The following is a 27,320-nucleotide window of genomic DNA, read 5'->3' as shown; positions in this document are numbered from 1 at the left end:
CCACGTGGCCAGACACACCCCTCAGAGCTGTTTACTGGGATCCATCAGAGGCGCCCACTCCCAGTCACCTCAGAACACCTCTCTGGCCACAGCAGCGCTTTCTCAGGTCAGGGAAGGAGCTCAGGGATGTCCTGAGCTCTTCATGTCTACAAGAGAGACCAGGCTTTGGTGATGAGACTCTTCAGAGCGGCCGGCAGTCCAGAACGCGGAAGAAGCCAGCCCATGTCTGAGGCCAGTGGGGTCTGAACTGACCAAAGCAGCCCCCAAAATGATCAAGCAGGTCACATAATATCACTAATTTGTTAAAAAAAAAAAAATACTGCGGTAAAACTGAGCCCTCAAGTCATCCAATCACAAAGCACCAGCCCGTGGCCAGGCCTTCCTCCCACTCTCACGCCTTGACAATGCACCTGGACAGGCATTTGCTGCTGGGAAGCCCCCACGCAACGTGGCGAGCCTGCTCATATCCTGGTTACGCTGCAGGTGAGATCCAGCTTCCTGTGGATGGCCCCAGCACTCGGCCTTCTGCTGCCCCTGGGAAAGCTGGACGGAGCTCCGGCTCCAGCCTGCCCTGACCCAGCTGTTCAGGGCATTACGGAGGTAAACCAGCACACAATCTCAATCTGTCTCTCATGCACACACATTATCACACACATACTGCCTTTCAAATAAATCTTTAAAAAAATTTTAAATTATTAATCATAATAAAAAATGTAACAAATGATTAACGAGTTACAGGAACCAGAAACTAACTGGAAATGTTTCCTTAATTCTCACACAACAGCTAAGAGATCTTATAAAACTAAGACCAACAATCAGCACAACCATTAAGGACACTGCATACGCTTGCCTAACTACAATGCAACTGGTAAAACCTTACCAAAGACAAATTCTTTTTTTCAAATCTAACCCTAGTTTAATCTTAAGAAAGATCTCACAGCAGTCTCTTGAGGAAATACATAATTAAGTAGTTTTTTAGCATATTTAATTAGACCCCAAACTCTTGCCTGTCCCCTTCTCTCCCCAATTATGTACTGCATGCCCAAGAGACCCAAGCAACTCAGTTAATTATGTAAATAAGGCAAGCACTATTCCCAAGAAAAGCACTGTGAATATTTGCCGAGGAAGAAAAAATAATCTGTACATTTTTTGGTGGATTTAATAAATCTTAACACACACACAATAAATAAGTATTGCACAGAAAACCTTCACATGTGGAGAAAAGAAAAGATGGGATTCCAATGTCAACATGGTAAAATATTAAAACAGGACACTAATTTCATTCCTTAAATATGAGCTGAATAAAAATAAAATAATTTTAAGTTACAACAGTAACAAAAATTTAGTGCTGAACATCAGATGATATATGGGAAGAATCAATCTAGAAATTCTTAGAGCTGCCTCTCATGGAGAAGGCTTTATTATCAGGGGTGATCTGAGCCCCAGAGGCAGCAGAGCTGCTGTGCTAACTGCTGCAATCCCATTATGATGCAATCACAAAATGCTAATTTGATCATTTTGAGGTGTTATTTGAATAGTCATTTTAATTTCTAGGTTACAAAAAGGCTTGACTCAAGTATAATTTTCTATTAATCACTGAGATGTCATTGAACATCATATTGATGCATTTGACAAAGATAAAGAAAGACTAATTTAATATGTATGCTACAATATCTTTCAAATATTAGCCACTTTCATTACATACCTGCCAAATGCATCAATATTAAATAATAGATGAGAACAAGGATTTAATTGTGTTTTAGCAATTGTAATATGTAAGATAACACTAAAACAGCCCTGCATCATAAGATAGACTTATCAATACATAAATCTTTCTTAATCAATATGTACTGGTGGCTAGCGCATGTTCACATCTTTGCAGATCACAGATCTGCTGTAACAAAAAGCACAGAAAACTTAAAGTGTGAACATAAATCTAGTAAATTTTTTTGTCCTTTTTGCCTGAGGAAATGGTTCAAAATTTTTTTCTACTTCAGCAACTAGATACATATTCCCACCAAAGTCCATAATCTTCTGACAAATTTAATTCTAAGTAATATAATCTAACAGCATACAGAAAAGTCTGTTTCAAAGATCTGTGCTATTTTGTTAGCACACAAACATTGCCATTCATTAATTATTCCAGCAATTACACCCTCAGACGAGATGGTATCAGGTAATAAACAAATCCCAGCTATAAACTCCTAATCCCAGCTATAAACTCCCACAAATCTAAACACAGCAATTGCATTTTCCTAAAGTCCCATGTGGTCCAATTCATACCTTCTCAGGGCTGGCCTCCAAGTCTCCAGGGAGGAACACTGTCCTCTTCCCCGCATGGCGGCGGCCGGTGAGGCTTCTGAGTACGGCCGGGCACAATGGACTCAAATGCTTTCCAGGGACTTTTGCAGGAAACTCCTGTAGACGCTAGGATCTTTATGCTATTCACGCATTTTGTTTCTGCTCTACTTTCTCACAAACATCAACAACCTCTCGTGCCAATAGTCACCCAAGCTTACTTAAGCCAATGGAAACATGCTGAACTGTTTGTGGTAAAAGTGTTTCAAAGAGAAAATACCTCTTTGCTCAAAGATGACAATTGACAGAACCAGCACACCAATAAGAAAAATGCAAACACAACCAGAGAGCTGTGTGCTTATTAACTGCAATGGTGTGACATGGGCTGAATGGCTGCACGACCCCTCCAAGCAACACGCTCTCACTCAGCACCCCCACGCCTCTGCCAGGCACAACACATAATGGCAATAAATACCAGAATCAGCTGCTACCATCTCCCAAAAAAGGCCTACCCGGCCTAGCACAGAGACCCATGGCAAAGGGAATTGGGGCATACGGTGCTACACTGAACACTGGCCATTTTTTTTTTTAAAAGGAACACATGACCACTTTAATTCTATAACAGTAAACTATTAGAACAAATAGACAAAAAAGGCAGTCACGCTCCATGGCAAAAGTTAAACAAGATCCCCCAACAGCGCAATACTGAAATGCAAAGCAATAAATAGCCTAGAATTTTGACCAAAAGCTCAAAGGCCCACAATCTCTGAGGTTACGGTAGCCAATCAGACACGATGACGCAAACTGCCACTAAGCACCGCTCAGAAGGCTTTCCCACGCGCCTGAACCTTGATTAATCACAATTCAACCAGCCCAAATGCCCACTTGAGGTAACACAGATGAACCAACCAAACACATGACCCCTGCCCATACAGCCCTAGGTCATCTGGGGAGATTCAATCGTCCTCTGAGATCTAAGATGGGAAGAGAAACACAGCCAAGGAGTGGAAGAGAGGCAACTCAGGACTGTCTTGTTTCAGTCCTCCTTGACAGATTCGAATGGAAGCCAACACTAAGGCCAAATTCATACATTCTGTATCTACGGTCTTGGAAAAGTAACATCTGTAATTACTCTGAGACACGTGGACCCCTCAGTCTAACAACAGTAACAGCAGCAGCTCCATGGAGCCACATCCAGGACGGTCTCCAGGTTCCACTCACCTTGCCATCAAACTTGGAGTACTCATTAAAGGGGTTATTCAGCTGCAGAGGGCACTGCTCCAGGCGCACAGACAAGATTGACTGCTTGCCAGAATTCGGAGGCTTTTCTTTGAGGGATTTTTTTTCAAACAGTGACTTTAACTCCTGGGCTGTGTAGAAAAAGAAGATAAAAATATCTTTGTGATTACAGAAACGAGACAGCTTCTGCATCTTCCCTAAAATGTCTTTCTCGAAGTCAAGGTGGGACACACCCAAGGACGTGTTAGGTCTGAAGTGTGCAGAGAGCCACGCACACATGTCAAAGTCTGCACAGTGAGCGGCAGCACCCAAGCCAGCAGGTCAATCCAGGACGATGGGGGTGGGGAGGGAAGGGGCCGACGCAGAGCAACACAGTGGCTTCTGTGTCACAGGACTGTTCACTGTCCACAGACCCTAAGGTTTGTCTGCTTTGCCAACTACAATTAGCCGGCTGAAACTGGGCAATTTACTACACTTCTCTGGGCCTATCACATTACCTTTAAGAGATACCTGGAAGCTTTAACATTATGTGACTTTGACATTATAATTCTTCAAGGTCAAGGTCAAAGGTATGTATTTTCACACACTCCAATGATACTTATTACAAAATCTGGATGACCAAGGTGAGGAGGAAGGAAAAACAGAGAGGACATTTATAGTAACAGGAGCTAACATTAATTGTTCAGGTCAATGCATCTCATTTAATTCTTACAACATTACACAGCCATAAGCCTTATCTCAATTGTCTCAGTGAGGAAACAAGCTTAGAATATTTTTATTAGTCCAATGCCATGAAGCTACAGAGTGGCACAGCTAGGATTCAACTGAACCTCTTAGCCATTACACACTAATGAACAAAGTACAGCCTCAATAAATTTTGTTGCATGAATGAACAAATAAAATGATTGAAGGAATTCACATTATTATTAAACCAGAAACTTCAGCTCAAATTAATGAATGAATTAAGACACATTAGTTTCATATCTTCTCAAAGATCATCTAATCTTTTAAGTCAATCTACATATTGACCAAGACGGTAGACAGATGATAAATGGGGGCACTAGGCTCTTTTTAATTTTGAGATTTAGAAAGTGTACATAGTTAAGCTTTTTAAACAAATCAGAAATGTTTACATCTGCAGGAAAGAGATCCAGCCCTTTCCAGTCCTTGACAAAGCTGTAACAAAAAACAATTCCCCAACTCACTCAAGTGGTCATTAAAACAACTCGTAACTATGGGGCTGACATGATGACTCACTCAGCTAATCTCCCACCTGCAAGCACCACATCACACGTGAGTGCACGTCAGTGTTCCGGATGCTGTATTTTCCATCCAGCTCCCTGTTTATGGTCTGGGAGAGCAATAGAGGATGGTTCACCCACATGGGAGACCTGCAAGAAGCTCCTAGCTCCTGGCTTCGATCAGCTCTGCTCTGGCCACTGTGGTCATTTGGAGAACAAACCAGCATCTGCGAGATCTGTCTTGTTGCAAGCTGATTCTATCCCAAAAATTAGTCAGAGACAGAGCCTTAGAAGCTCAGAAGTCTTTATTCATTGGCCAGCAGACTGTCCCATACCATCACCAACGGAAGAGGCGTCTGGCCCTCACTGGCAACTGTCTGGGGTTTTTAAACTCACATTGGTGCGCAACGATCCTACAATCAACTCAGGTGCTGTGCATCTACGAAGCATCTGACTTACTTACCCTGGCAGGCAAACATGCCCCGCTCAGGGGCAACTTGCAAGGCAAGCAAGCACAATTTGTTCCACTCACAGAAGCCAATCTCATCCTGGTTCCACATGTGTCCCTAACTGAATGTTTGCTTCTCTGCTCACCCTCAGACTCAGGCAGATTTAGCAGGCCTGACTTTAATGGTATTGTTTTGAATTTTTGGGCTGTGACAGTCTCTCACTGTCTTTGTAAATCTGCCTTTCCAATAAAAATAAACAAATCTTGAAACAAAAAACCTCGTAGCTAAATAAATGTAACCACAGTTACCTTTTCAAAAGACTGATGAAGCAAATTTATCAATTGAGTACCCATAGATTTAAGAGGCTAATCTGGAGGAAACTCCTGGAGGGAGGTCCCACTTATCTGTGGGGTGTGTACCCTAAGACCCCCGTTAGGTGCCTGAAACCACAGGGAGCAGTCAACTCTATATACACGCCTCTGCTCACACCCCACATGAGCTCCAAGGCAGCAGGGAACTGCACGTAGGAAAGTGATTCCCACACTGTGGGACACACGGACAGCCACACAGCCCTGAGGCCACCTAACATCCTCAGCCTCACTGCTGGCGGACTCGCCTCTCCCCAGCTCACGGGCACTGGCCAAGGCCCCATGTTTGGACCACTTCTTTTCTCCTACACTTACATCCTTGGGGAGTCTGTCTAGGCTCATATCCAGAAGAGGCAAAAACCCAGCCGTAGAGAGAGATACTGGACCAAAGGTTACTTTGGTAAGTAAACTGACTAGAAAGGAACAACAAGGGACCTTATTAGGGAGCTGCCACTGCTCTGCAGTTTACGGGCATGCTAGATACACAAGTGCACATGTCTGTCAAAAGCCCTCACTCAAACAGGGCAGGCATTTAGCCTAGTAAGACACCTACACTCTCCACTGGAGTCTGTGGGTTCAGTATCTTGCTCTGTCTCCTGCCACCAGTGTCCTGCCCAGTCACTGGGCACCCACTGCTGTGTGGGAGAGCCAGAGAACGCTCCTGGCTCTCGCCTACAGCCAAGCAAACTCAGTCTGTGTGTCTGTGAGCTGAACAGAGCGTAGCTGTCTTTCTCTCAATCTTTCCAACATATGCTCTTAAATATTCAAAAAGTCATAAAACTGCATGTTTAAAACCTAACTATGGATGTATCTATCTATATAGAGCTATATATAATTACATACCTGGGCCCGGCGCGATAGCATAATGTTTAAGGTTCTTGCCTTGAATGCGCAGGGATCCCACATGGATGCCGGTTCTAATCCTGGCTGCTCCACATCCCATCCAGCTCCCTGCTTGTGGCCTGGGAAAGCAGTCGAGGACAGCCCAAAGCCTTGGGACCCTGCACCCACGTGGGAGACCTGGAAAGAAGTTCCTGGCTCCTGGCTGCAGATCGGCACAGCACCGGCCACTGCGGCTGCTTGGGGAGTGAATCATTGGACAGAAGATGTTCCTCTCTGTCTCTCCTCCTCTCTGTATATCTGACTTTGTAATTAGAAATAAATAAATCTTTAAAAAAAAAGCTATATACCTAACTATGGATATATCATATGCAAAGCATAAAACACAGAGACACAAAGAAGAGAGACAAGGAAACAGAAATAAAAAAGGAAAACTTTAATAAGTATATTCTATAATCTGGAAGATCATTTCTAATAGTAAAGACTCCATGAAATGAAACTGACGTATCCAACCTTTGGTGTGACACCTCCACTATGACATCTGCCAGGAAACTCACGCCTTCTATGTCCATAGCAGAATGCCTGACCTGCCCCTCAACATATTCTGCCACAGCTTTCTAATAGGAGAGCAACCAGGACAGTTAGGGGCAACTCCATCTTGGTAGGCCACGGGCCTGAGAGTCATTTGACAATTCTCTAACACCACACCCTACACCCTTCATAACCACCTCCACAGTAACACAAGTGTGATTCCAGCAGCACCTTCAAACCCGCCATGCTGTTTCTGCCCTGGACTTCCTCATCCCATCCCATCCCTAAACCACACAGTAGCCAACGTGAGTCTCTTATAAGATACGTTACAGGGCCCAGCATGATAGTCTTGTGGCTAAAGTCCTCACCTTGCGTGCACCAGGATCCCACATGGGCACTGGTTTGTATCCCAGCAGCCCTGCTTCCCTTCCAGCTCCCTGTTTGTGGCCTGGGAAAGCAGTTGAGGACAACCCAAAGCCTTGGGACCCTGCACCCATGTGGGAGACCCGGAAGAGCTCCTGGCTTCAGATGGATTACATAGCTCTGGCCATTGCGGCCACTTGGTGAACCAGCAGATGGAACATGTTTCTCTCTGTAAATCTGACTTTCCAATAAAAAATACATCTTTAAAAGCTCAGTATTATGAACCCTATTTAACACAACTGACAATAATTCACAATTATATTTTTTAAAATAAAATAAAATAAAATATAAGTTACAAGCTTATACTTTAGATCAAGGAAGGGGGCTAGTGGAGTGCCACACAGCTACACACTGGAATGAAACCTCCAGAGTGACACTTCCCATGTGCTGTGGGGCCTGCACTTTGGGAGTGGATGAGGATACTGGCAAATCAGACAGGTACTGGTTCGCGCCCCACCTCTTCCCCTCGGTACTGACTCAGCTCTCTAACAGCCCTGGGAAAGGCAAAGGAGGATGACCCAAGCATTGGGACCCTGCACTGATGTGGGAGACCCCAAAGAAAATCCAAGCTTCTGGCCCAGCTCCAGCTGCTGGAACTATTTGGGGAGTGAACCACTGGCTATCTCTCCTTTTATGTAACTGCTGTGCAATTAAAAGTGTGTTGTTAAGTAAAAAAATACTGTACAAAAGAGGATTAAACTATACTAGCTCTAAAAAGAGATGCAATAAAAATGTCTTGTTTTATGTCTTTGACTTTGAAACCATGTCAGCATTTCACATTAAAAAAAACTAGAAAATTTAAGGTGCAATCTACAAAAATAAAAGTAAAATGAAATACACAGAAGATCGTGGTGTGGTACAGTGGGTTTAAGCCACCACCTGAGATGCCAACAGCCTATGCTGGCACCAGTTCAAATTCTGGCTGTTCCACATCTAATTCATTTCCCTGCCGATGCAGCTGGGAAAGCAGTGGAAGCCCCAGAGCTTGGGCTCCACACACTCAGGTGGGAGGGTCAAATGAAGCTTCTGGCTCCCGGCTTTAGCCAGGCCCACTTCTGGTCACTGCAGCTATTTGAAGAAGGAACTCACGGATCAAAGATCTCTTTCTCTCTCATTCTCTCTCTTTCTTCCTTTCTCTAACTCTGCCTTTCAAATATATCTTTTTCAAGCAATGAAATACATGAGCCTAAGTAATACACTGAGGCGGCAACTTAATGACAGAGCAATCAGCCAACAGCTCCTTCCAGGTCTCCCATGCAAATGCAGGGTCCCGAGGCTTTGGGCCGTCCTCTGCAGCTTCCCCAGGCCACAGGCAGGGAGCTCAATGGGGAAGTGGGGCCGCCAGAACTCGAAGTCAGCATTACCCAGTCCTTCAGATAGCAATCTGACTATCCAGTCTTTAACGGAATCTAACCATAGGACCTCCTTCCACCCCTAAAAAAATAAAACAAAACAAAAGTAATCCTCAAAATCCTTTGAAAACCATGTTGTTAGTAATGGCATCAATATTGAGAACCATATTGTTAGTAATGGCATCAATATTGAGAACCATATTGTTAGTAATGGCATCAATGTTTCTATTCGGACCCAGAATTATCAGCATAAAAAAACATACAAACTCAAAAAAGTGAATATTCTATAATCATGTAATTAATTCCAATTCAAGTTTAACTACAACATATTTCTTCTTTAAGAAAACAAAGTTGAACTTTAATCACTAAAAAGAGCCACAAGGAGACCAGTAACCCAGGAAGCAGTGGCTCAGATTCCAGCCTCTGGGTGTCAAAAACACACAAAACTCCTTGAAAAAAATGACTGATGGTAGATTTTGGGAAAGAAATATATAAGATAAATCTGGGATGCCTCAAAAGTAAGGAGCTGTGGAAGACTACTGGGGTTTAAAGAATTCTAAAATTCCTTCTTAAAATCCAGCAGGAAAGAACACATATGGACAGGTTATCATAAAAAAAATTTCAACAAACTGAAAATAATCAAATATGCTTTTAAAACTAATGCATTCATAGTGATTAAAAAAGGGAAGAAAACTTTCACTGTTCATTTATATAGAATGCTAGGAAATAAATTCATAATTTAAGAACTAAAAATGAAGAGAAAGAATCAAGCAACCCAGGGGCTAGAGCCCCCATGTGCAGGAAGCCGAACCAGAAGCTGTGTGCCAGGACTCCTACAAGGCACATGTGAAAACTCGCCACTGAGCCTCCTCCTTAGCCCACCACCCCAACGTGTAACTTGGTAAGACATGGAAGTGAAGGAGGCAAAGAGGGATCCAGAGGCTTGGACAAACGGGCACTGTGGTCATCAAGAGGTGATTTGGGGCCACGTTGAAGATACTGCCTGCAGAGCTGGCATCCTATGACACCTATGGATATCAGTTAAACCTGGCTGCTCCACTTTGGATCCAGCTCCTAGTTTATGGCCTGGAAAAGCAGTGAAGGGTGGCTTACTTATTTGGATCCTTACATCCACGTGTGAGACCTAAAAGAAGCTCCTGGCACCGGCTTCAGACATGTCCAGCTCCAGCCTCTAAAGTCATTTGGGGAGTGAGCCAATGCATGAAGATTTCTTTCTCTCTCTCTCCCTATCTTCCCCTCCATCTGTAACTCTGACTTTTGAATAAAGCAAGTGTTTTTTAATGTTTTTAAAGATTTATTTTCATTGAAAACAAAGATTTACAGAGACAAGGAGAGACAGAGAAAGATCCTCTGTCCGTTAATTCACTCCCCAAGTGTCCACAATGGCCAGAGCTGAGCCGGTCCGAAGCCAGGAGCCAGGCGCTTCTTCTGGGCCTTCCATGTGGGTGCAGGGGTTCAAGGTTTTAGGACATCCCCCCAGGCCACAAGCAGGGATTTTTTAGGGAAGTGGAACATCTGGGACAAGAACTAGTGCTCACATGGGATCCCAAACGTGCAAGGTGAGGATTTACCCACTAGGCTATCATGCTGGGCTCAAAAATAAATAAATATTTAATCTATCTCTTATCTGTAAATGACAATGATAATATATACCTTTTTAAAATCACTGCATTAAAGACTATATATATGTATATATATATATACACGTATATATATACATATATATATAGTGTCTAACATAGTACTACGTCCAATGCTAATAATAACAACCATTTTCAGCTTCATAATTCCTAGGCTAACAATGGAGTCAGTCAGCTATGAGAGTACTTCAAAATGTTACAGAGGGGCTGGCGATTAGCTCAGTATTTAAGATATAGGAATCTTATACCAGAGTACCTGGATTCAATCCCTGACTGCAAATGTGCACCTCAGCTTCTCGCTAATGCACACCCCGTGAGACAACTCAAGGACTGGGATTCCTGCGACCTAGTTAAGAGTTCTAGATTAAACTCCTGGCTCCAGGGGCCAGTGTGGTAGTATAGTACATTAATCCTCTGCCTACTGTGCCAGTAGCCAATAGGGGCACTGGTTCAAGTCATGACTGCTCTACTTCCCATCCAATTCCCTACTTACGGACTAGGAAAGCAACGGAAGATGGTCCAAGGGTTTAGGACCTTACACTCGCATGGGACACCCAGAAGAAACTCCTGGCTCCCAGCTTCAGATGTACCCAGCTCTGGCCATTGTGGCAACTTGAGGAGTGAAACAGACCTCTTTGTCCTTCCCATTCTCTCTATAACTCTGACCTAAGAATAAAAATCAAATAAATATTTAAAAAAAATTCCCAGCTCCAGGATTTGGGGCAGCTCAACTGAGCGGCTGTGGATTTGGGAGAAGGAACCAGGAGACAGCAGCAAGATGGCTGTTTTCCCTTGTCTGTCTCTCTCCCACTCGGCTTAAAATAACAGTTACTATTATTATTATTGTTGTTACGATTACATAATACAGTTGTTATTATCAAATATTATTATTATTATTTCATAGAAAAGCAGAATTTTAAAAAGAAGTTTATTTTGGGGCAAAACAAATTTGAAACCCATGTATCCTGTTCTAACAATATACATGCTCAATCATATGCAGAGATTTCAAATTTTATACAAAAATATTCTTTGGATTCCATTTTCCATGAACTTTTTAAAGCACCCAAGTATTTATTAGGTGACAACTGAAAAAATTATTTATTTTTATTGCAAAATCCGATATACAGAGAGGAGGCGAGACAGAGAGGAAGATCTTCTGTCTACCGATACACTCCCCAAATGGCCACAATGGCTGGAGCTGACTTGATCCAAAGCCAGGAGCCAGGAGCTTCTTCCGGGTCTCCCATGCAGGCACAGGATCCCAAGGCTTTGGGCCATCCTCCACTACTCTCCCAATTCACAAGCAGGGAGCTGAATGGGAAGCAGCGCAGGCCCAAGTGGGACCAACTGGTACCCAAGTGGGATCCCAATGCGTGCAAGGCAAGGAGGACCTTAGCCACTAGGCTACCATGCCAAGTCCCATTAGGTGACAATTCTGTTAATATGGTATTGGGAGGTATTGGGAGGTGCTGGGAGGACGGGGAAGGCAGACTGCCCATACATCTTTCAAAGAAGAAGCAAAGAGAGAGAAAGCCCAGGAAAGAAGCTATTGCTTTCATAAACTGTTTAAATAGGATTTACCTTTGCAATTATTTGTCTTCTAAGATTGAAACTTTGAAAAATATATAATTGTCAGCCTTTATACCTACAATTTATAAACACTCTAATACTGCAACACAACGGTTTTCAAGCTTAAATAGAAAGAATCAGCATTTGTGCAAAGACGACTTACTAAGGCCAGTAAGGAGGCGAGAGAAAGCCGAGGCTGCAACAATCAAGAGAAACCCACAGACCAGAAAGCAATGGTAGAGAACTACTGTGTGTAAACACCAGCTCGCTCCCCGGCCTGGAGCACAGGGCACTGGGCATGCCCCTCCGCAGCTGTCCTGTGGCTCCAATGGGCCAAAAACCACACAGCAGCACAGGGTCGAAGCAACACAGGCAGGAGTTCAACACCCAAAACACAGAGGCACCTGTCCCAAAGACTTAGAAGGATGAATGAGAAATCAGTTAATATAAACTAAATATATAAATCTCAAATCAAAAATTGAAATGATTTCCATTTACCTGATTGCTTAGAATTTCTTTCTTTCCACTGAACATTTTTGCATTTGATCTGGTTTTGTCTCTCTTTTCGGAGCCGTTCTAATCTTTGAGCTTGAAAAGAAATATTATAACTATAAGTTTGTCAATGAAAGTTTACTATAAACAAAGACATAATTAACTACCTTTATATGAATAAAGATGTTTTATAATGCATATGTAGGGAGAAAAGTCATAAAATTTTAAAGGTGGCACCCCTGAAAAGCAAATACCAACAAAAACATGAAAATATTCTTGATTTATAATTGAAATTAGAGGATATAAAACATTAATAGAGATCATAAAGATAGTATTAACATGGAAGAGAATAATAAAATGTGAAAACTTCTGTGATTAATATGACATTTCATTATATAAATCATTAATAACGGTCTTAAAGGAATTTTAATGCACAAATGAACTGAAGTGAATATTACATTACAGGAATAAAATTACTGTTATGAATTACTCTCCCCGTTTCAAAAATTAAAGATAAATGAACTCAGACTAGACTATTAAAGTTTTAAATATAAAATCCTTTATCTAAAAATCATGAAAATTATAAAATGTCAAAGCTATATAAATTAGCATAGCTTTTCTTCAGAGGGCTGAAACAGTTTATAGGTAGTAAAATAAATGATTTGTATCTTTGTAACATTAGTCAAATCTTAAAAAGAACAATTTTTCTTTTACAAAATCTTAAGATATGCTGAATGGATATTTCTTGGTCACTAAGACAACCTAAACCTCAATTAATTATAAGCATCTAAATGCAACCTAAAAATTTCCAACCAGAGTCACCCAAGATGATGCGTTTCCAGTTCTGTTGTCACTGGCTGGGAGGAAATGCCGCCCAGCACCCAATGACCTGAGACCTGGACACCACAGCAGGGAAGTCAAGCTCAGCCATCTCTTGAAATCAGTTTTCTCTGGCTAATCTTCACCTTCCTATCCTGGCACACGCTCATAAAAAACAGATAAACATAAATTTCTTCTTCGACCAGTTTTCCAGGTAGGGTGTCACATCCCCCTGTCTTAGAACTGTGGTAGGGAGACACCTGAAAATAATCTGGCCAGTGATTTAAACTAGGCTGGCAAAAGCATTCTGACAATGTCACTACATTTAACCAAATTCCACTGAAGAAAAATACATTCAATTGCAATTAATAAATGTGAAGGGTACAGCCAGAGTAATATAATCATAAAGCTCTCAATTTAGCGGTATTCTCCTCCTGAAATCCATCCAACCTGTCACGGAAGATATCATCTCAATAACTTGCAAGAAAGTCAGCTTCAACTAGAGAACTGAGAATCAATGGTTCTAAATTATATTCAAACCTTCACTCAAATCCTATGTAGATAAAAGTTCTTTTAGATACTGGGAAATGATATTAATTATTTTCACCGTGAGAGAAAATTATTCTTTTGATGTCACAGACGCTTTCTGAACCAAACCTTTATGCACACTCCCCAGTATTGTGCTCACAGCTTCCCTGCACTTCCGCCTCATGCAGATTTTACATCTGGACTAGGAAAATAAAGATGTGCAGATTCTCCACACCGCACTACCACTCATCCTACCATTACCTTTGCCAGGAATGAGCAGGTACTGCTACTGATTGGCAATTTTAATTTCTGATGGCCTAAATAATGATTTCCTGGATATCACATATTAGAACTACATAGATGTGTTCTAAGCAAATTATCTAAATAAAGGTCTTGGTTCATCACATTTCTCTTAAAAAGCTATCAAAAAATTATGTTAGGAAACACAAGTTTTTAAAATTCAATGCTTAAATATACCAACATTGGACATTCTCAAATCATAAAGATCAAAGAATAGTGACAAACTTAAGAAGCAAAGTATCAAAACCTGGGTCACTGTTTCTCATTTTATATCCAGTGTAGGAATTCCCACTAGACCAGCCCACTCACTCACCCCTACACTGTACTCCCTGGGTGCTCAACTCTTCAGCACATGTTCCTGAACTCTACTTCCAGGTAGTCTACCCTTGGGATGGACACTGCAACTCAAGACAGGTGCACTCCCATAAGCAGCAACCGGGATGGCAGGTACAAGGGCTTGCCCTCAGCCCGACACAACATGTGTGTTTCCATTAATAGATAGACAGGTCCCCCATTCGACCTATTCCAACATTGTGCAAATATTCCAAGATTGTTTACTAACTTACAGCTCAGAAGACATGACTAGAAGACAATGTTTACCTGTGTTTGAGCGTCTTCTAATACCAAAGTCCCAGCTCGAGGTAATATCGACTGACTGGGCATACACATAGCCCTGAGTCTCACCATTGCTCCCCTGAATTTCTGACCCACTGTCTGCAGGCAGTGAAGGAGGATGAATCTTCTCTAGGTCAACATCATGGTCAATGAGAACCATCTCACACATTCCCGTGTCATCACTGGTCACATGGGACTGTCGAATATGAGCTAGAATGATAGCTGGATTGTCCAAGAAGGCCATCCTCTCTGTGGGCCCGTTTCCTTAAAAGGCTATTTTCTCCTCTTCATACTGTTTCACGAGCTCACCTACCTGGAAACACGATGTACACAGCAATATTTAAGAATAAGGTAGAAAATGACTGAATCATTTTTCAAACAAATTCAAAACGGTAAAACACTACCTTGAAAATCAACATTTACTCCTATTCCAAGGAATTTAAAAAGATTAAGCCTAAGCTGGAAGAAAATCCTTGTAAGCAGTAGGGGCTACAGCTCTGCTCAGTGAGATCTAAACGGTATCAGAGTGGAAAGCCGGCTCTCTTGCAAACAAGTAATAGTAACTCCACAGCCAGGCTACTCACCACAGAACTACTGTTCAAACCGTAAATTCTCCTTTCTTCCTCCCCTCCCAGGCAATCTTCTCATTACTTTATAAGGTCAGGGAGAAAACAAGCTGTATTTTTCTCAAATGATGTACTAAAGCCTGAAACTGTATTTCATCAGTTTATATTTCCCCTCCTGTCATATGGTTACAAAGTGTTTAAAAGAGCAGAAATGCTTTCTGAATTACTGGAGAATTTACAAAAAGTTCTACCAAAATAATTTTGCTCAATAAACACATTTTCCTTTCTTTTGGTTTATGATGGTATTGTGCTTTTAAAACAAAACTTATTAATCAAGATGGCCTGCTCCAAGACTAATTTCTTATTTTAGAAACCTAATTATAAGAACTGTTTCCTGAATCTTGATGAGACTGTAATGAGTCTATTCTAGGGACAAAATGGTTCCTCCCTGGGTAAGTGGGAAGCTCACCAAGGGAGGTGTTAGAGACTAGTGGCGGGGTGTAAGGCCCTAGAGACAGCCTGAGCTGCAATCCTGACCCTGTCACTTACCAGCTCGCTCATCTTGGTCAAAATACTGAACCCTTGTGTGGTGCTTTCCTTTCTCCATTTATAAAAGTGAGGTTCAAGGGACGAGAGGATACAGGACATAATGCAGTTTTAGAAAACACTCATAATTAAATATTAGCTGCCATTAGTAATGATGATGATAAAAGCACAATTACAACCCTTGGCTTTCAACTCAGGTTTAAACCAGTACTAAAATATCCCAACATTCCCTTCTCCTTTGGCAAATTCATAGCAGATAGAAGCCAGTCAGTGCACCCTGTGGGGTGGAGGACACTGCCCTCTGGGTCACTTCCTGCTCCTCCAAAGTCATTAGGAAACGTGGGAATGTGAAAGCTGAACTGAGTATACTCCTAGGAGAGGTCCTACAGAATACTTACTTTTTAGAAAAGCCTGTAAGAGTCTTGCCTTAATACATTTCTTGTGGAAATGGAACACAGGTGGAAATGCAGTTAGCCATTAGAGCTAGCTGGGGTCTTTAAAGAACTATCTATTAACACATCATTTTAGAGATTTGAAGACATTTACCTGAGAAGCATCACTAACCATGGGAGTTCCGTCAGTTTTCACCATGCTGAGTCAACACTCAGGCTAGCTGGTGGGAAATGCAAAGTGAGTAAGCCCTCCCCAAAACAACGTGTATACAGCCCTGGTACAACTTCTAACACGGAAATACAGACCTAGTCCATCCACTAATGCTTGACGGCATCTCATCCCAGACGCGTCTCTTCAATGTATCCCTCAAATCTAGCACACTATGATACTATCAATTTATACCAGTGACATTTTTCAAAACAAAAAGAATTTTTTTAAATATGAAAAGAAGGGCTGGTGATACGGCACAGCAACATCTCACATGGCCGCTCGGCTGGAGTCCTAGCTGTTCCACTTCCAATCCAGCTCCTGCTAATGTGGCTAGCAAACAAGCCCAACACAGCTCAAGAGCTTGGACCCCCTGCACCTATGAGGGAAAACAGTAAGAAACTCCTGGGTCCCACCTGGCCCTGCTTTAGTCACTCTGGCCATTAACGGAGTGAAACCAGGATGCAAGACCTCTCTTGGGGCTGGTGCCACACCATAGCAGGCTAAGCTTCCACCTCCAGCTCTACCGTCCCATATGGGCACCAGTTTGTGTTTGGCTGTTACGCTTCCAATACTGCTCCTTGCCTATCACCTGGAAAAGCAGCAGAGAATGGCTTGGGCCCCTGCAACCACATGGGAGACCCAGACGAAGACTCAGCAGATCCTGGCTTCTGCTTTCAGATCCAGCTCCAGCTGTTACAGCCAGCTGGGGAGTAAATCAGCAGATGGAAGATCTCTTTCTCTTTCTCTCCATCTCTGCAACTCTGCCTTTCAAACAAAAACAAAAATTGTTAAAACAAGAGAGTCTGTTTCTCCCTGTAACTTCCAATTTTGAATAAATAAGTAAATCTTTTTTAAAGAATCTGAACAGTGGGGCCAAGTTCGGTGACAGATCAGGGTAATCTTCAGCCTGCAGTAAAGGCATCCCATAAGGGTCCTGCTTTGTGTCCCGACGGCTCCACTTCGGATCCAGCTGATTACTGCCTGGGAAAGCAGCAGAGGACAGCCCAAGACCTCAACCCAGGCACCACGTGGGAAACGCAGGAGAAACTCTAGGCTCCTGGCTTCAGATCAGCTCAGCTCCAGCCATTGTGGATATTTGGGAAGTGAACTAGCAGATGGAAGACCTCTCTCTCACTCCCATTCTCTCTCTGTATAATCTACACTTAAAATAAAAATAAATTTTTTAAAAAGGTATTTTTTAATCTGAAGAGCAACAAATAACTATTTATAGTTGCATTTGATTTCTAAGACATTTAAATACACACAGCAACAATTTTTCTCTACTCGATTTGTAAAAAATCCAATCTGTTTTTTCCAAGAGATTATTTTTTCAAAGCTCAACATTAGCTTGGGTCCAGAGTAACTGGCACATTCACACACCACAGGGAATGAAAGTCAATATTTTAGAAGATAATTTGATAATCTTATCAAAATGAAGAGCATATGCATGTACTCTTTGGGCAACCCCCTTTCAGGATTTGCACTAAGGAGATAAATATGTAAAACTACTGACCTAAAAACTGTTTGCAATATCGCAAATCAGAAAGTAACTAAATCTGCACTAAAATAAACTTAGTAGCCTCTCACTTGCTTTCCATTTTCTTTCTTCTTTTTTTAAAGCTTTATTTATTTTTATTGGAAAGGCAGATAAACAGAGAGGAGAAGAGACAGAGAGGAAGATCCTCCATCCGATGATTCACTCCCCAAGTAGCCGCAACGGCTGGTGCTGCGCTGATCTGAAGCCAGGAGCCAGGAACTTCTTCTGGTCTCCCACGTGGGTGCAGGGTCCCAAGGCTTTGAGCCGTCCTCGACTGCTTTCCCAGGCCACAAGCAGGGAGCTGGATGGGAAGTGGAGCTGCCGGGATTAGAACCAGCGCCCACGTGGGATCCCAGTGAGTTCAAGGCGAGGACCTTAACCATTATGCTATCGCACCAGCCCCTTCCATTAACTTTTAAAGCGCCCTCTGGAGTAGTACTTAGTGACTTAACATGCAGAGTGGGCGTTGTGCAGCGTGCCCAGGTGCCATCCTAGCTCTGACAGCCTGGGAGGCAGTACAACTACTCAACAGCCCACGCAGGAGACCTGGGCTGTGTTCCTGACTCCCATATGGGCCCTGGAGCAAACATCTAGCAAGCAACCAGCAGCTGGAAGCTCTGTCTGTGTGTCTATCTAGCATTTTCTCTCTTTGCCTCTCAAAAAGTTAACTACGGGGCCCAGCGCGATAAATATTTAATAAATATTATTAATTTTTTAATTGCAAAGTCAGATATACAGAGAGGAGGAAAGACCGAGAGGAAGATCTTCTTTCCAATGATTCATTCCCCAAGGGGCCGCAACAGCTGGAGCTGAGCTGATCCGAAGCCAGGAGCCAGGAGCTTCTTTCAGGTCTCCCACACGGGTGCAGGGTCCCAAGGCTTTGAGCTCTCCCTGACCACTCTCCCAGGCCATAGGCAGAGAGTTGGATGGGAAGCGGGGCTGCTGTGATTAGAACTGGCAACCATTTGGGATCCCGGCGCGTGCAACGTGAGGACTTTAACCACTACGCTATCACGCCAGGCCCAAAAATAATTAAAAAAAAAAAAAAGGTTAACCACAAAAAGAAGAAGACAAAAAATGTTGCCTGACTGCAATGCTGGCATTCCATATGGGTGCCACTTCAAATCCTAGCTGCTCCACTTCCGGTCCAGCTTCCTGTGATAAACATGGAGATGTTGGTGGAGTTCCTGACTGCACTTGGTCAAGTTCTGGCTTTTACGTGCATTCTGGGGAGGGATCTAGCACATGGAAGCCACCTCCCTCTCTGTGTCACCTAATTTTCACATTAATAAATGTAACATTTTACATTGATTCATTCAACTTTCCAAATAATCCTATTAAGACAGCTATTATTGTCATTACCATCTCTTAGATGAAAATCAATATAAAAAGGTTTATAAACTTGCCCAAAGTTAGCCTGTACACTGTAGAAATAGGCATCAAATCCCCAAAGTTTGGAAGCTTAACCACTCTACCACCTAGCCTCAACACAAGCAGGATCCATGTTACAGCTGTCACAACAGACATCCTGTTTTCAAACCCCACTGCTGTGCCTTTCGCACTTTAAGGCCTGAAAGAAATTTCTTCCGTGGCGCTCTGTGAAAGGCGGAGGACGGTCATCGTGTTCTGCAATCAAGCCTCCCCAGCAGCAATTTGGACAACAGAACTCGGTCATGTACATGACGACCGGCCACAGCAGTTATAAACCCAGAAGACTCGACAGGGGAAAGCTTAGAGGATCAGCCACCTGCTGATCTGAAACTACAGACGGAGGTTGTTTCTGGGCTAAGTGTTTGCGACAAATCCCTAGTGAACCCCACAGCTTCAGCTGCAAGTCTGTACCTGAAACACTGTGTTTTTCTTCTAATAATCCTAAGTAAACGAACACTCCCTGAGCACTGTCACTCCCTAAGGACCCAAGATCAGCAACCAAAAATATGATGCAAACGTCCCACCCATCCTGGGGTTCCACGGAAGTCCCCCCCGGTCCTGGACTTTTTCCAAACACTACATACGCTCACTTCCCTCCAGCAGGCAGGCTTCCAGAGCCCTCACTTGCAATCTGGGAAAACTTGTCTGAACAGCAACAACAGCCTGAGGCTTCTCAAAGGTCTACAAACTCCCAATCAAAAATTACTGCTGCCCCATCAATGTGTCATATAAATGCTGGCATGTTAATTGTGTATTTATAAGATTGTTAATGGTTAGTTAATTTACCTCCCACACTATTATTGTACTTGAAATGATTTAACGTCTGCTAAGGGAGTTAACAACATGTAACAGCAGATGTGAGATTTTTTTTCACCTTTCCACACTGTACCCCGACTTCAAGTTATTAGCAGTAGGCAAGTTAAACCTGATGCCCACACAGGAACCCTTAAGAGTGTCTCACAAGTACTCACACTTATTTTCCATCAGAAGAAGTTACTACAAGGTGGGAAAACAAAGGCCTTTTTATTACACAGAAAGTCCTCCATTTATAAAAACTAACAGACCCTGATTTTTACCAAGATATTAACATTCTTTGATCTAGTTAAAGTTCTGAATTCGTACCTTCTGGAATTTGAAAATAATTGAAGTGATCATTAAAATAAAATGCACTTTATTGCTTTTAAATCTCTTTCTTTAACTCTCTTCAATTTAAGTCTAAATTAAACCTTCATTTATTTTTTAGACTTGCAAAATTGAGGTTTTTTTTTAACTGTTCTGGGAATTAAAATAGTCTCCAAGTGAACACGCTTAATTCTTCAGAGCAGTAAATAGTGAGACAGCGCATCTGAAGAGCCTCCTTTGCACTCAATCTGTGCGTCCCTGCTTTCATTACAAGTGCCTAGCACTCCAAATCAAACAAAGAAAATAATTGTGTCTTTCTCTGAATGTCATTCCTTCACTATCACTGCTGCCTGTGGCTCGCTTTCAGAGGTGTGAGGGTGATGGAGAACTTAGAGCCAGCACCAGGACTGTGTGCTCCAGGAGACAGGGAAGCCGCACAAGGCTCTGGCGAGGGAGGCAGAGGCACCTGAAGGACAGCCAGGCTCTCAGCAGACAGAAACACAAGGGACGCGTTAGCCCAAGACACTGACTGAGCTCTGAAAACTCGCTATTGTACCCACACTTCTGAGACCACAGACCCAACCCTGCAACCGTCCGGGAACAGGCGCTGGTGCATCCTCACTTGACATGCTTTGTTCTGGTTTTGCTCGTTTTCTTTTACTTAGGCTTAAAGAAGTCAAATAACCTATCCAAAGTCTCCTGCTCAATTTTGCTTGATTTCATCTATTTTAGAGAACAGGAGAGAGCACCTTCCCATCCCTGGAGTCACACCCCAGATGCCCCCAACAGCCCAACGCTGCAAAGAAAGGGGGGAGTCAGGAGCCAGGAGCCAGGAGCTCAGGCTAGGTCTCCCACACAGATAACGGGAACCCTCTCTCGTCAAACATCACTGATGCCTCCCAAGATCTGTGCTGGCGGCAAGCTGGAGCTGGAGAAGGTGGATCCTGGACGCACACTCGGGCACTCGGATTTGCCACGCAGGCATCATAAGCTCTAGGCCAAACACCTGGCTCCAGTAATGATGCAGTTTTTTTACATTTATTTATTTTTACACAGAGAGGAAGAGAGACAGAAAGGAAGATCTTCCATCTGCTCCTTCACTCCCCAAGTGGCCACAATGGCCGGAGCTGAGCTGATGTGAAGCCAGGAGTCTGGCTTTGGATCTTCTGGTCTCCCACGTGGGTGCAGGGTCCCCAGGCCTTGGGCTGTCCTTGACTGCTTTCCCAGGCCACAAGCAGGGAGCTGGAATGGGAAGTGGAGCAGCTGGGGATGAACCAGTGCCCATATGGGATCCATTCTGCCATAGAAAAGACAAGGACTTCAGCCACTAGACTTCTGTGCCGGGACCAGTAATATGTCTTAACAAATTTATTTTTAGAATCCATATTTTGCATTCTATCATATAATACACCATTACTGTGTTTATTTTAATATGAAAAAGGTACATATTTGTAATACACCACCAGAATTGCTCCTTCAGGAAAACATGCCATGCTTACTTTGTGGCTTCTAGTACCACCCACCTCTCTCCACCCCTCACCCCAGCACATACTGAGATTCCCCTCATCCCAGCTTAAGCAGTAAGGGTCTGGTGTGGGTGGGGGTGAAGAGGGGAAGCAGGCTTTGGTGTCAAAAATAACCTGGTTTTGTGAATGGCACTTAAGCAACAATCAAAATCTAAATTTTGCACAATAGATGTTTTCCAAGAAAAGCGTTAAGAAATAAATATATTAGACTGAACTACATAAAAAGTTCTAAGTACAAGTTAAACTAACACTGTATCAGAAGCAGGCATTTAACTTAGTGGTTTAAGACCTTGCACTTCAGCCTGGAGGACCTGGGTTCCAGGCTGCGCGCCAGCTCCAGACTTGGGTGTCCTGTCCCGCAGACCCAGAAGGCAGCAGCGCCAGCTCCGGATGTGGGCCCTGCCACAGCCCAAAGACCTGCGCTTCAGCCGGCCCGCGCATTCTGTTGGCACCTGGGGAAGAAGCCAATGCAAGGGAGAGCTGCCGCTCCTGCCTATCTCCCAATGCCTCTTAAACAAATAAAAAATAAATTTTAATAGCAGTATTAGCTAGTATAATGCCATTAGTATTCTCAGTGCTTTGAAATAATGTTTATTAGCTAGCAATAACAGTGAAACTTTAGACAACCTAACCGCCTACCACCTCAAAAACTCCAAACCTGCCAACATTTCTGGCTGTTAAAAGAAATCTGCCAGTTTGGTGCAATGTAGCCCTAAATTATTTTCCTAATGGGTGTTGTCTCTCTGACATAATAGATTTGACTGACACTTGTGAAAACAAACAATTTTAGGTTTTACTCTGAGAGTAAAACCAAAGAGTTCAGGTGAAAATGTTTAGTGTTTACCTAGAGGGAAAAATATGAATAATGCCAAAGAAACTAGATTGTTCTCAATGCGAAATTACCAGTTTAGGCGCTTACACCACCAGCAGCACCCAGCTTCCTACCAAACACACATCCATTAAGTTCATTCATTTGAAAAATACTTAGAAAGCACTTACTATGTGTCAGGCACCAGAGACATACTGCTGGCAAAAACTGACAAAGACCTGGGCACTGCTTGCTGGAGCTGAAAGGGTATGTGGCAGGCAGAATGCTGAGACAGCGCCACAAAGTCACAACTCTGGGCATCCATCGGCCCTGACCTGCTGGCCGCCAGAAGCCCAGGGAGCAGGTGACAGGAGTCACTGCCTTACTTAGCTTCCTCTATACAAGGCTGACACGACTCTATGGAAAATAAGTATTATGGGAAAAATCTTTCACACCAAAATAAAATCCTTATAATTTATTTTCCAAAAACTTTCTGAAGAACCCCCAAGGAACATCTCTGTCTTTACTGAGGAGCGCCTCCAAGTCAGAAGCTCTCGTGCCAACTGCATGAGGCAAGGTGTGACAGCAGCCCTACGAGGGCTCCAGCCCACAGCCAGCCACAGGGAAACTGCAGCCACGCGGCCCCAGCTAACATCTCCATTCAATAACCTGAGAGAACCTGGAAGACTACTTCTCCCAGTCCCTTCTCCTTGGCGGCTTGCAGGACCCAGCACTGCTCCAGGCATGTTCTGCCCTGCTTTGTTTGAGAAGCGCCTATCTCCTCCAATACAAATCTACTCGCTAAGTCCAACTCGCCCACCTCATCCTCTGTGAACCCTCTTCCCACTGCCAGGGACCAAACTCTGCAAAGCGCATTTCTACCTCGATTACTGCCACACAAATATTATTTCTGAATAAATTTACCATTTCAAATCTATTTTTTAAAGATGAATTTATTCAAAGGCAGAGTGACAGAGACAAGAACGAATCAATCTTCTACCCGCTGGTTCACTTCCTAAAAAGGTGCAATGACCAGGGCTGAGCCTGCCTGCAGCCAGGAGCCAGGAGCCAGGAGCTCCATCTGGGTCTCAGACACGAGGGTCAGGGGCCCAAAAGCTGGGGTCACTGTCTGCCGCTTTCCCAGGTGCATGAGCTGGACTGGAAGCATAACAGCTAAGACTAGTAAGAGCACTGCAGTATGGGGACACCGCATCACAGGCTACAGTGGGACCTGCGTGCCACAGTAACAGCCCCCATTTCAAACACTGCAGCCCACTTAGATTCAGAAATGTGGTTACTTTATTAAGGAATAAATCTCTTAGGGTAAAGCTGCCTGCAAAACTGGCATCCCATATGGACATCAGTTCAAGTCCCAGCTGCTCCACTTACAATCCAACTCCTTACTAAAGCACCTGGGAAAGCAGTCAAAGATGGTCCAAATACTGGGCCCTACACCCATGTGAGAGACTCCTGGAACCTGGCTTTGGACCATTGCAGCTCTGGCCACTGTGGCCATTTGGGGAGTGAACCAGAGAATGGAAGAACTCTCTCCATATATAACTCTGACTTCCAAATAAATAAATCTTTAAAATTTTTCTCTTCAGGGCCCGGCATGGTGCCCTAGTGGCTAAAGTCCTCGCCTTGAACACACCGGTTCTAATGGGCACTGGTTCTAATCCCGGCAGCTCCACTTCCCATTCCAGCTCCCTGCTTGTGGCCTGGGAAAGAAGTTGAGCACGGCCCAAGGCCTTAGGACCCTGTACCTGCATGGGAGACGCAGAAGAAGCTCCTGGATCCTGGCTGCAGTTCAATGCAGCACCGGCCGTTGTGGTCACTTTGGGAGTGAATCATCGGACAAAGATCTTCCTTTCTGTCTCTCCTTCTCTTTGTATATCTGCCTTTCCAATATAAATAAATAAATCTTCAAAAAAAAAATTTCTCTTCAAATGACTTCCTTAAGACTCCATCAATAAGAACATAGGGGTTCTCAGCCAGAAGTCAACTTGGCACCCTAGGGGATATCCGGCAATGACTGAAGACATTTTCAGTTATCGCCATTGGAGAAGGGCTGTAAGCACCCAGAGGCAAATGCCAGGGATGCTTCTAAACATGGCACAACACACAGGGCAATATCCACCACAGAGAATCCAGGATTAGCAATGCTGAGGCTGAGAAACCTTCTGGCAATGTGGAGTTTGAAGCAATTAAACTGTGGTCATTTCTACTCCCTTGGAGCTATTCAATTTATACAGAAATCTACTCAAACTTGCTGAAGTCTAAACAAAATTCAACTCTTTGTATGTTTTCTAAAATTGTCATTTACTCTAAGGATAAAGCACCAGATCGCTTTAAAAAAAAGTTACACTAACTCAAGACTCATCCTTGGCCTGAAATCTATCCAGTCTTCTTCACCTGGCCGCCTCCATCTGTTACTGAAATTTCAGCTCCTTGGTCAATTCTAGGAAACCTTTGTAAGACACCCCACAGACCTTTGTATGTTCCCACTGATCAGCATTCGTCCACACATTACCAAATTAGTAATCCAGGCTATACCTCTAACAGACCTTAAGTAGTTTCTAAATGTATTCAATTAACAACATTTGAGGCGTAAACCTATGGACAGCCCATATGCCTTTTATATGTGTTTGTGTGTTTATATACGTGTGCATGTGTGTGTGTTTTGTCATTCTTTCAAACAAATCTGCTTAAAACTTACTAAAGAATTTACTGAATGCCAACAATATGCCAGGCAGTGTTCTCAACACAGTTTATGCCTTCATAGAGCTCACATCCCAATGGGAGGTAATACACACAAAAAACAGAGGCATCACACAAGCATAGGCTACAAGTGCTAAGGAAAAAACAGCACAGGGCAAGAGAAATGGGCAACACTACATGAAATCACACATTGCAACTGCAAAGAAAACAGTCTGGGAACACCTCACAGAGGTGACTGTGGACTTTACACTTGAAGGACAGGAAGTGCACAGCCACGCAGAGGAAGCATGCCTGACCCAGACAAGCAGCACTGCACAATGGTTCGGTGGCTAAATCCTTGCCTTGCACGCACCACGACTCAACATGGGCGCCAGTTCATGTCCTGGCTACTCCACTTCCCATCCAGCTCCCTGCTTGTGGCCTGGGAAAGCAGTGGAGGACGGCCCAAAGCCTTGGGACCCTGCACCCACGTGGGAGACCCACAAGAGGCTCCTGGCTTCAGGTCAGCTGATTCGGCTGGCCACTGCGGCCACTTGGGGACTGGACCAGCCCAGACAGATCTTTTCTCTGCTTCTTTCTGTAAATCTGACTTTCCAATAAAAATTAATAAATCTTAAAAAAAAAAAAAAGGCAGCAGCAGTAGCAGTAGCAGAACAGGGGAGAGCCACAGGAGGCAAGGAGTAGGGCGGGAGTAAGATGGAAACAGTTGACCTGGGAGGGCCTTGTAGGCCAGGTTAAGGTTTTGGGGTCTCTACTCCAAGGGCAATGAGGAGTCACTGGAAGCTCATGAGAACAACTCCATGACCTAACTTACATCTGAAGGCTCTCTGACTGTTACGGTAAGGAGTGAATGAACTAATTACACCAGGTATTTTGTATATAATAATCTGTTTATACACTGGCTTTCTCTGTTAAATTCTCTTTTAAATCCTAAGCTTTTTGGGTTAATGTCCTATTCATCACTACACTGCCAACTCCTAGTGATGTGGATGGTATCCAGTACAAACTCAGCGTGGAATGAATAGACAAATGAAGCTCTCTTGTTCCCAAAGGACTGCACTGTGATTTTCAAAAAACGAGGAGGAATTATCCATGGCACTGGTTCAACAGCAGATAGCTCTCCCACAATATTCTAAGGTTTATTTTCTTCTTATTGCCTCTTCAGTGACAGAAGTTTGCCTGGACAGGTTGAAGAATTCAACAGTGTATCCACTTAAACCTGACTCAGATCAACCACAGTACCAAATGAAGGCTAACCTTGAGCCATGGCAAGCATGAGCCACTGCCTGCAACACTGGCATCTCACACAGGCGCTAGTTCGAGCCCTGGCTGCTCCACTTCCAATCCAGCATGATGCCAATGTGCCTGGGAAAGCTGCAGGAGACTCCCACCACATGAGAGACCCGGAGAGGCTCCTGGCTCCTGGCCTCAGACAGGCCATCTGCGGAGTGAACCAACAGATGGAAGATCTCCTACTCTCCCTCTCACTCCTTCCCTCTTTTCTCTGTGACTCTGTCTTTCAAATAAATAAACAAATAAATCTTTAAAAAAGGAAAAACAAGAGAACATAGTTTATTACAAGGACCATTCAGGAAACCTGACTGGCAATTTTCTAATTACTAGACCTTATGACAGCATCTCAAACAAGCCATTTTAGTCATTCACAAAACTGAGGGCAAGGCCTGGTACAATAGCCTAGCGGCTGAAGTCCTTGCCTTTCGCATGCTGGGATCCCATG

At 43.5% G+C, this 27,320-nt stretch overlaps 1 protein-coding gene across 6 annotated transcripts in view; it reads right to left on the bottom strand.

Annotated features, from left to right (window-relative positions):
* MAPKAP1 (MAPK associated protein 1) overlaps positions 1-27,320 on the bottom strand; it is a 220,409-nt gene that overhangs the window by 173,422 nt on the left and 19,667 nt on the right. For 3 of the 6 annotated variants that reach the window (XM_058672119.1, XM_058672117.1, XM_004593568.4), the window contains 3 exons: positions 14,711-15,038; positions 12,470-12,559; positions 3,520-3,668 (listed from right to left, as the gene is read on the bottom strand). In XM_058672119.1, coding sequence (XP_058528102.1) covers positions 3,520-3,668; positions 12,470-12,559; positions 14,711-14,969 — 498 coding nt within the window. In that variant the 5' untranslated portion in view covers positions 14,970-15,038. Of the gene's footprint in view, positions 1-3,519; positions 3,669-12,469; positions 12,560-14,710; positions 15,044-27,320 lie in introns of those variants that run through there. The other 3 variants (XM_058672118.1, XM_058672120.1, XM_058672121.1) reach the window with 3 other exon arrangements.

This window comes from Ochotona princeps, chromosome 14, assembly GCF_030435755.1.
Source record: "Ochotona princeps isolate mOchPri1 chromosome 14, mOchPri1.hap1, whole genome shotgun sequence".
NCBI lineage: Eukaryota > Metazoa > Chordata > Mammalia > Lagomorpha > Ochotonidae > Ochotona > Ochotona princeps.
The sequence above is the reverse complement of the archived record's forward strand: the minus strand, read 5'-3'. Positions and strand labels throughout refer to the sequence as shown.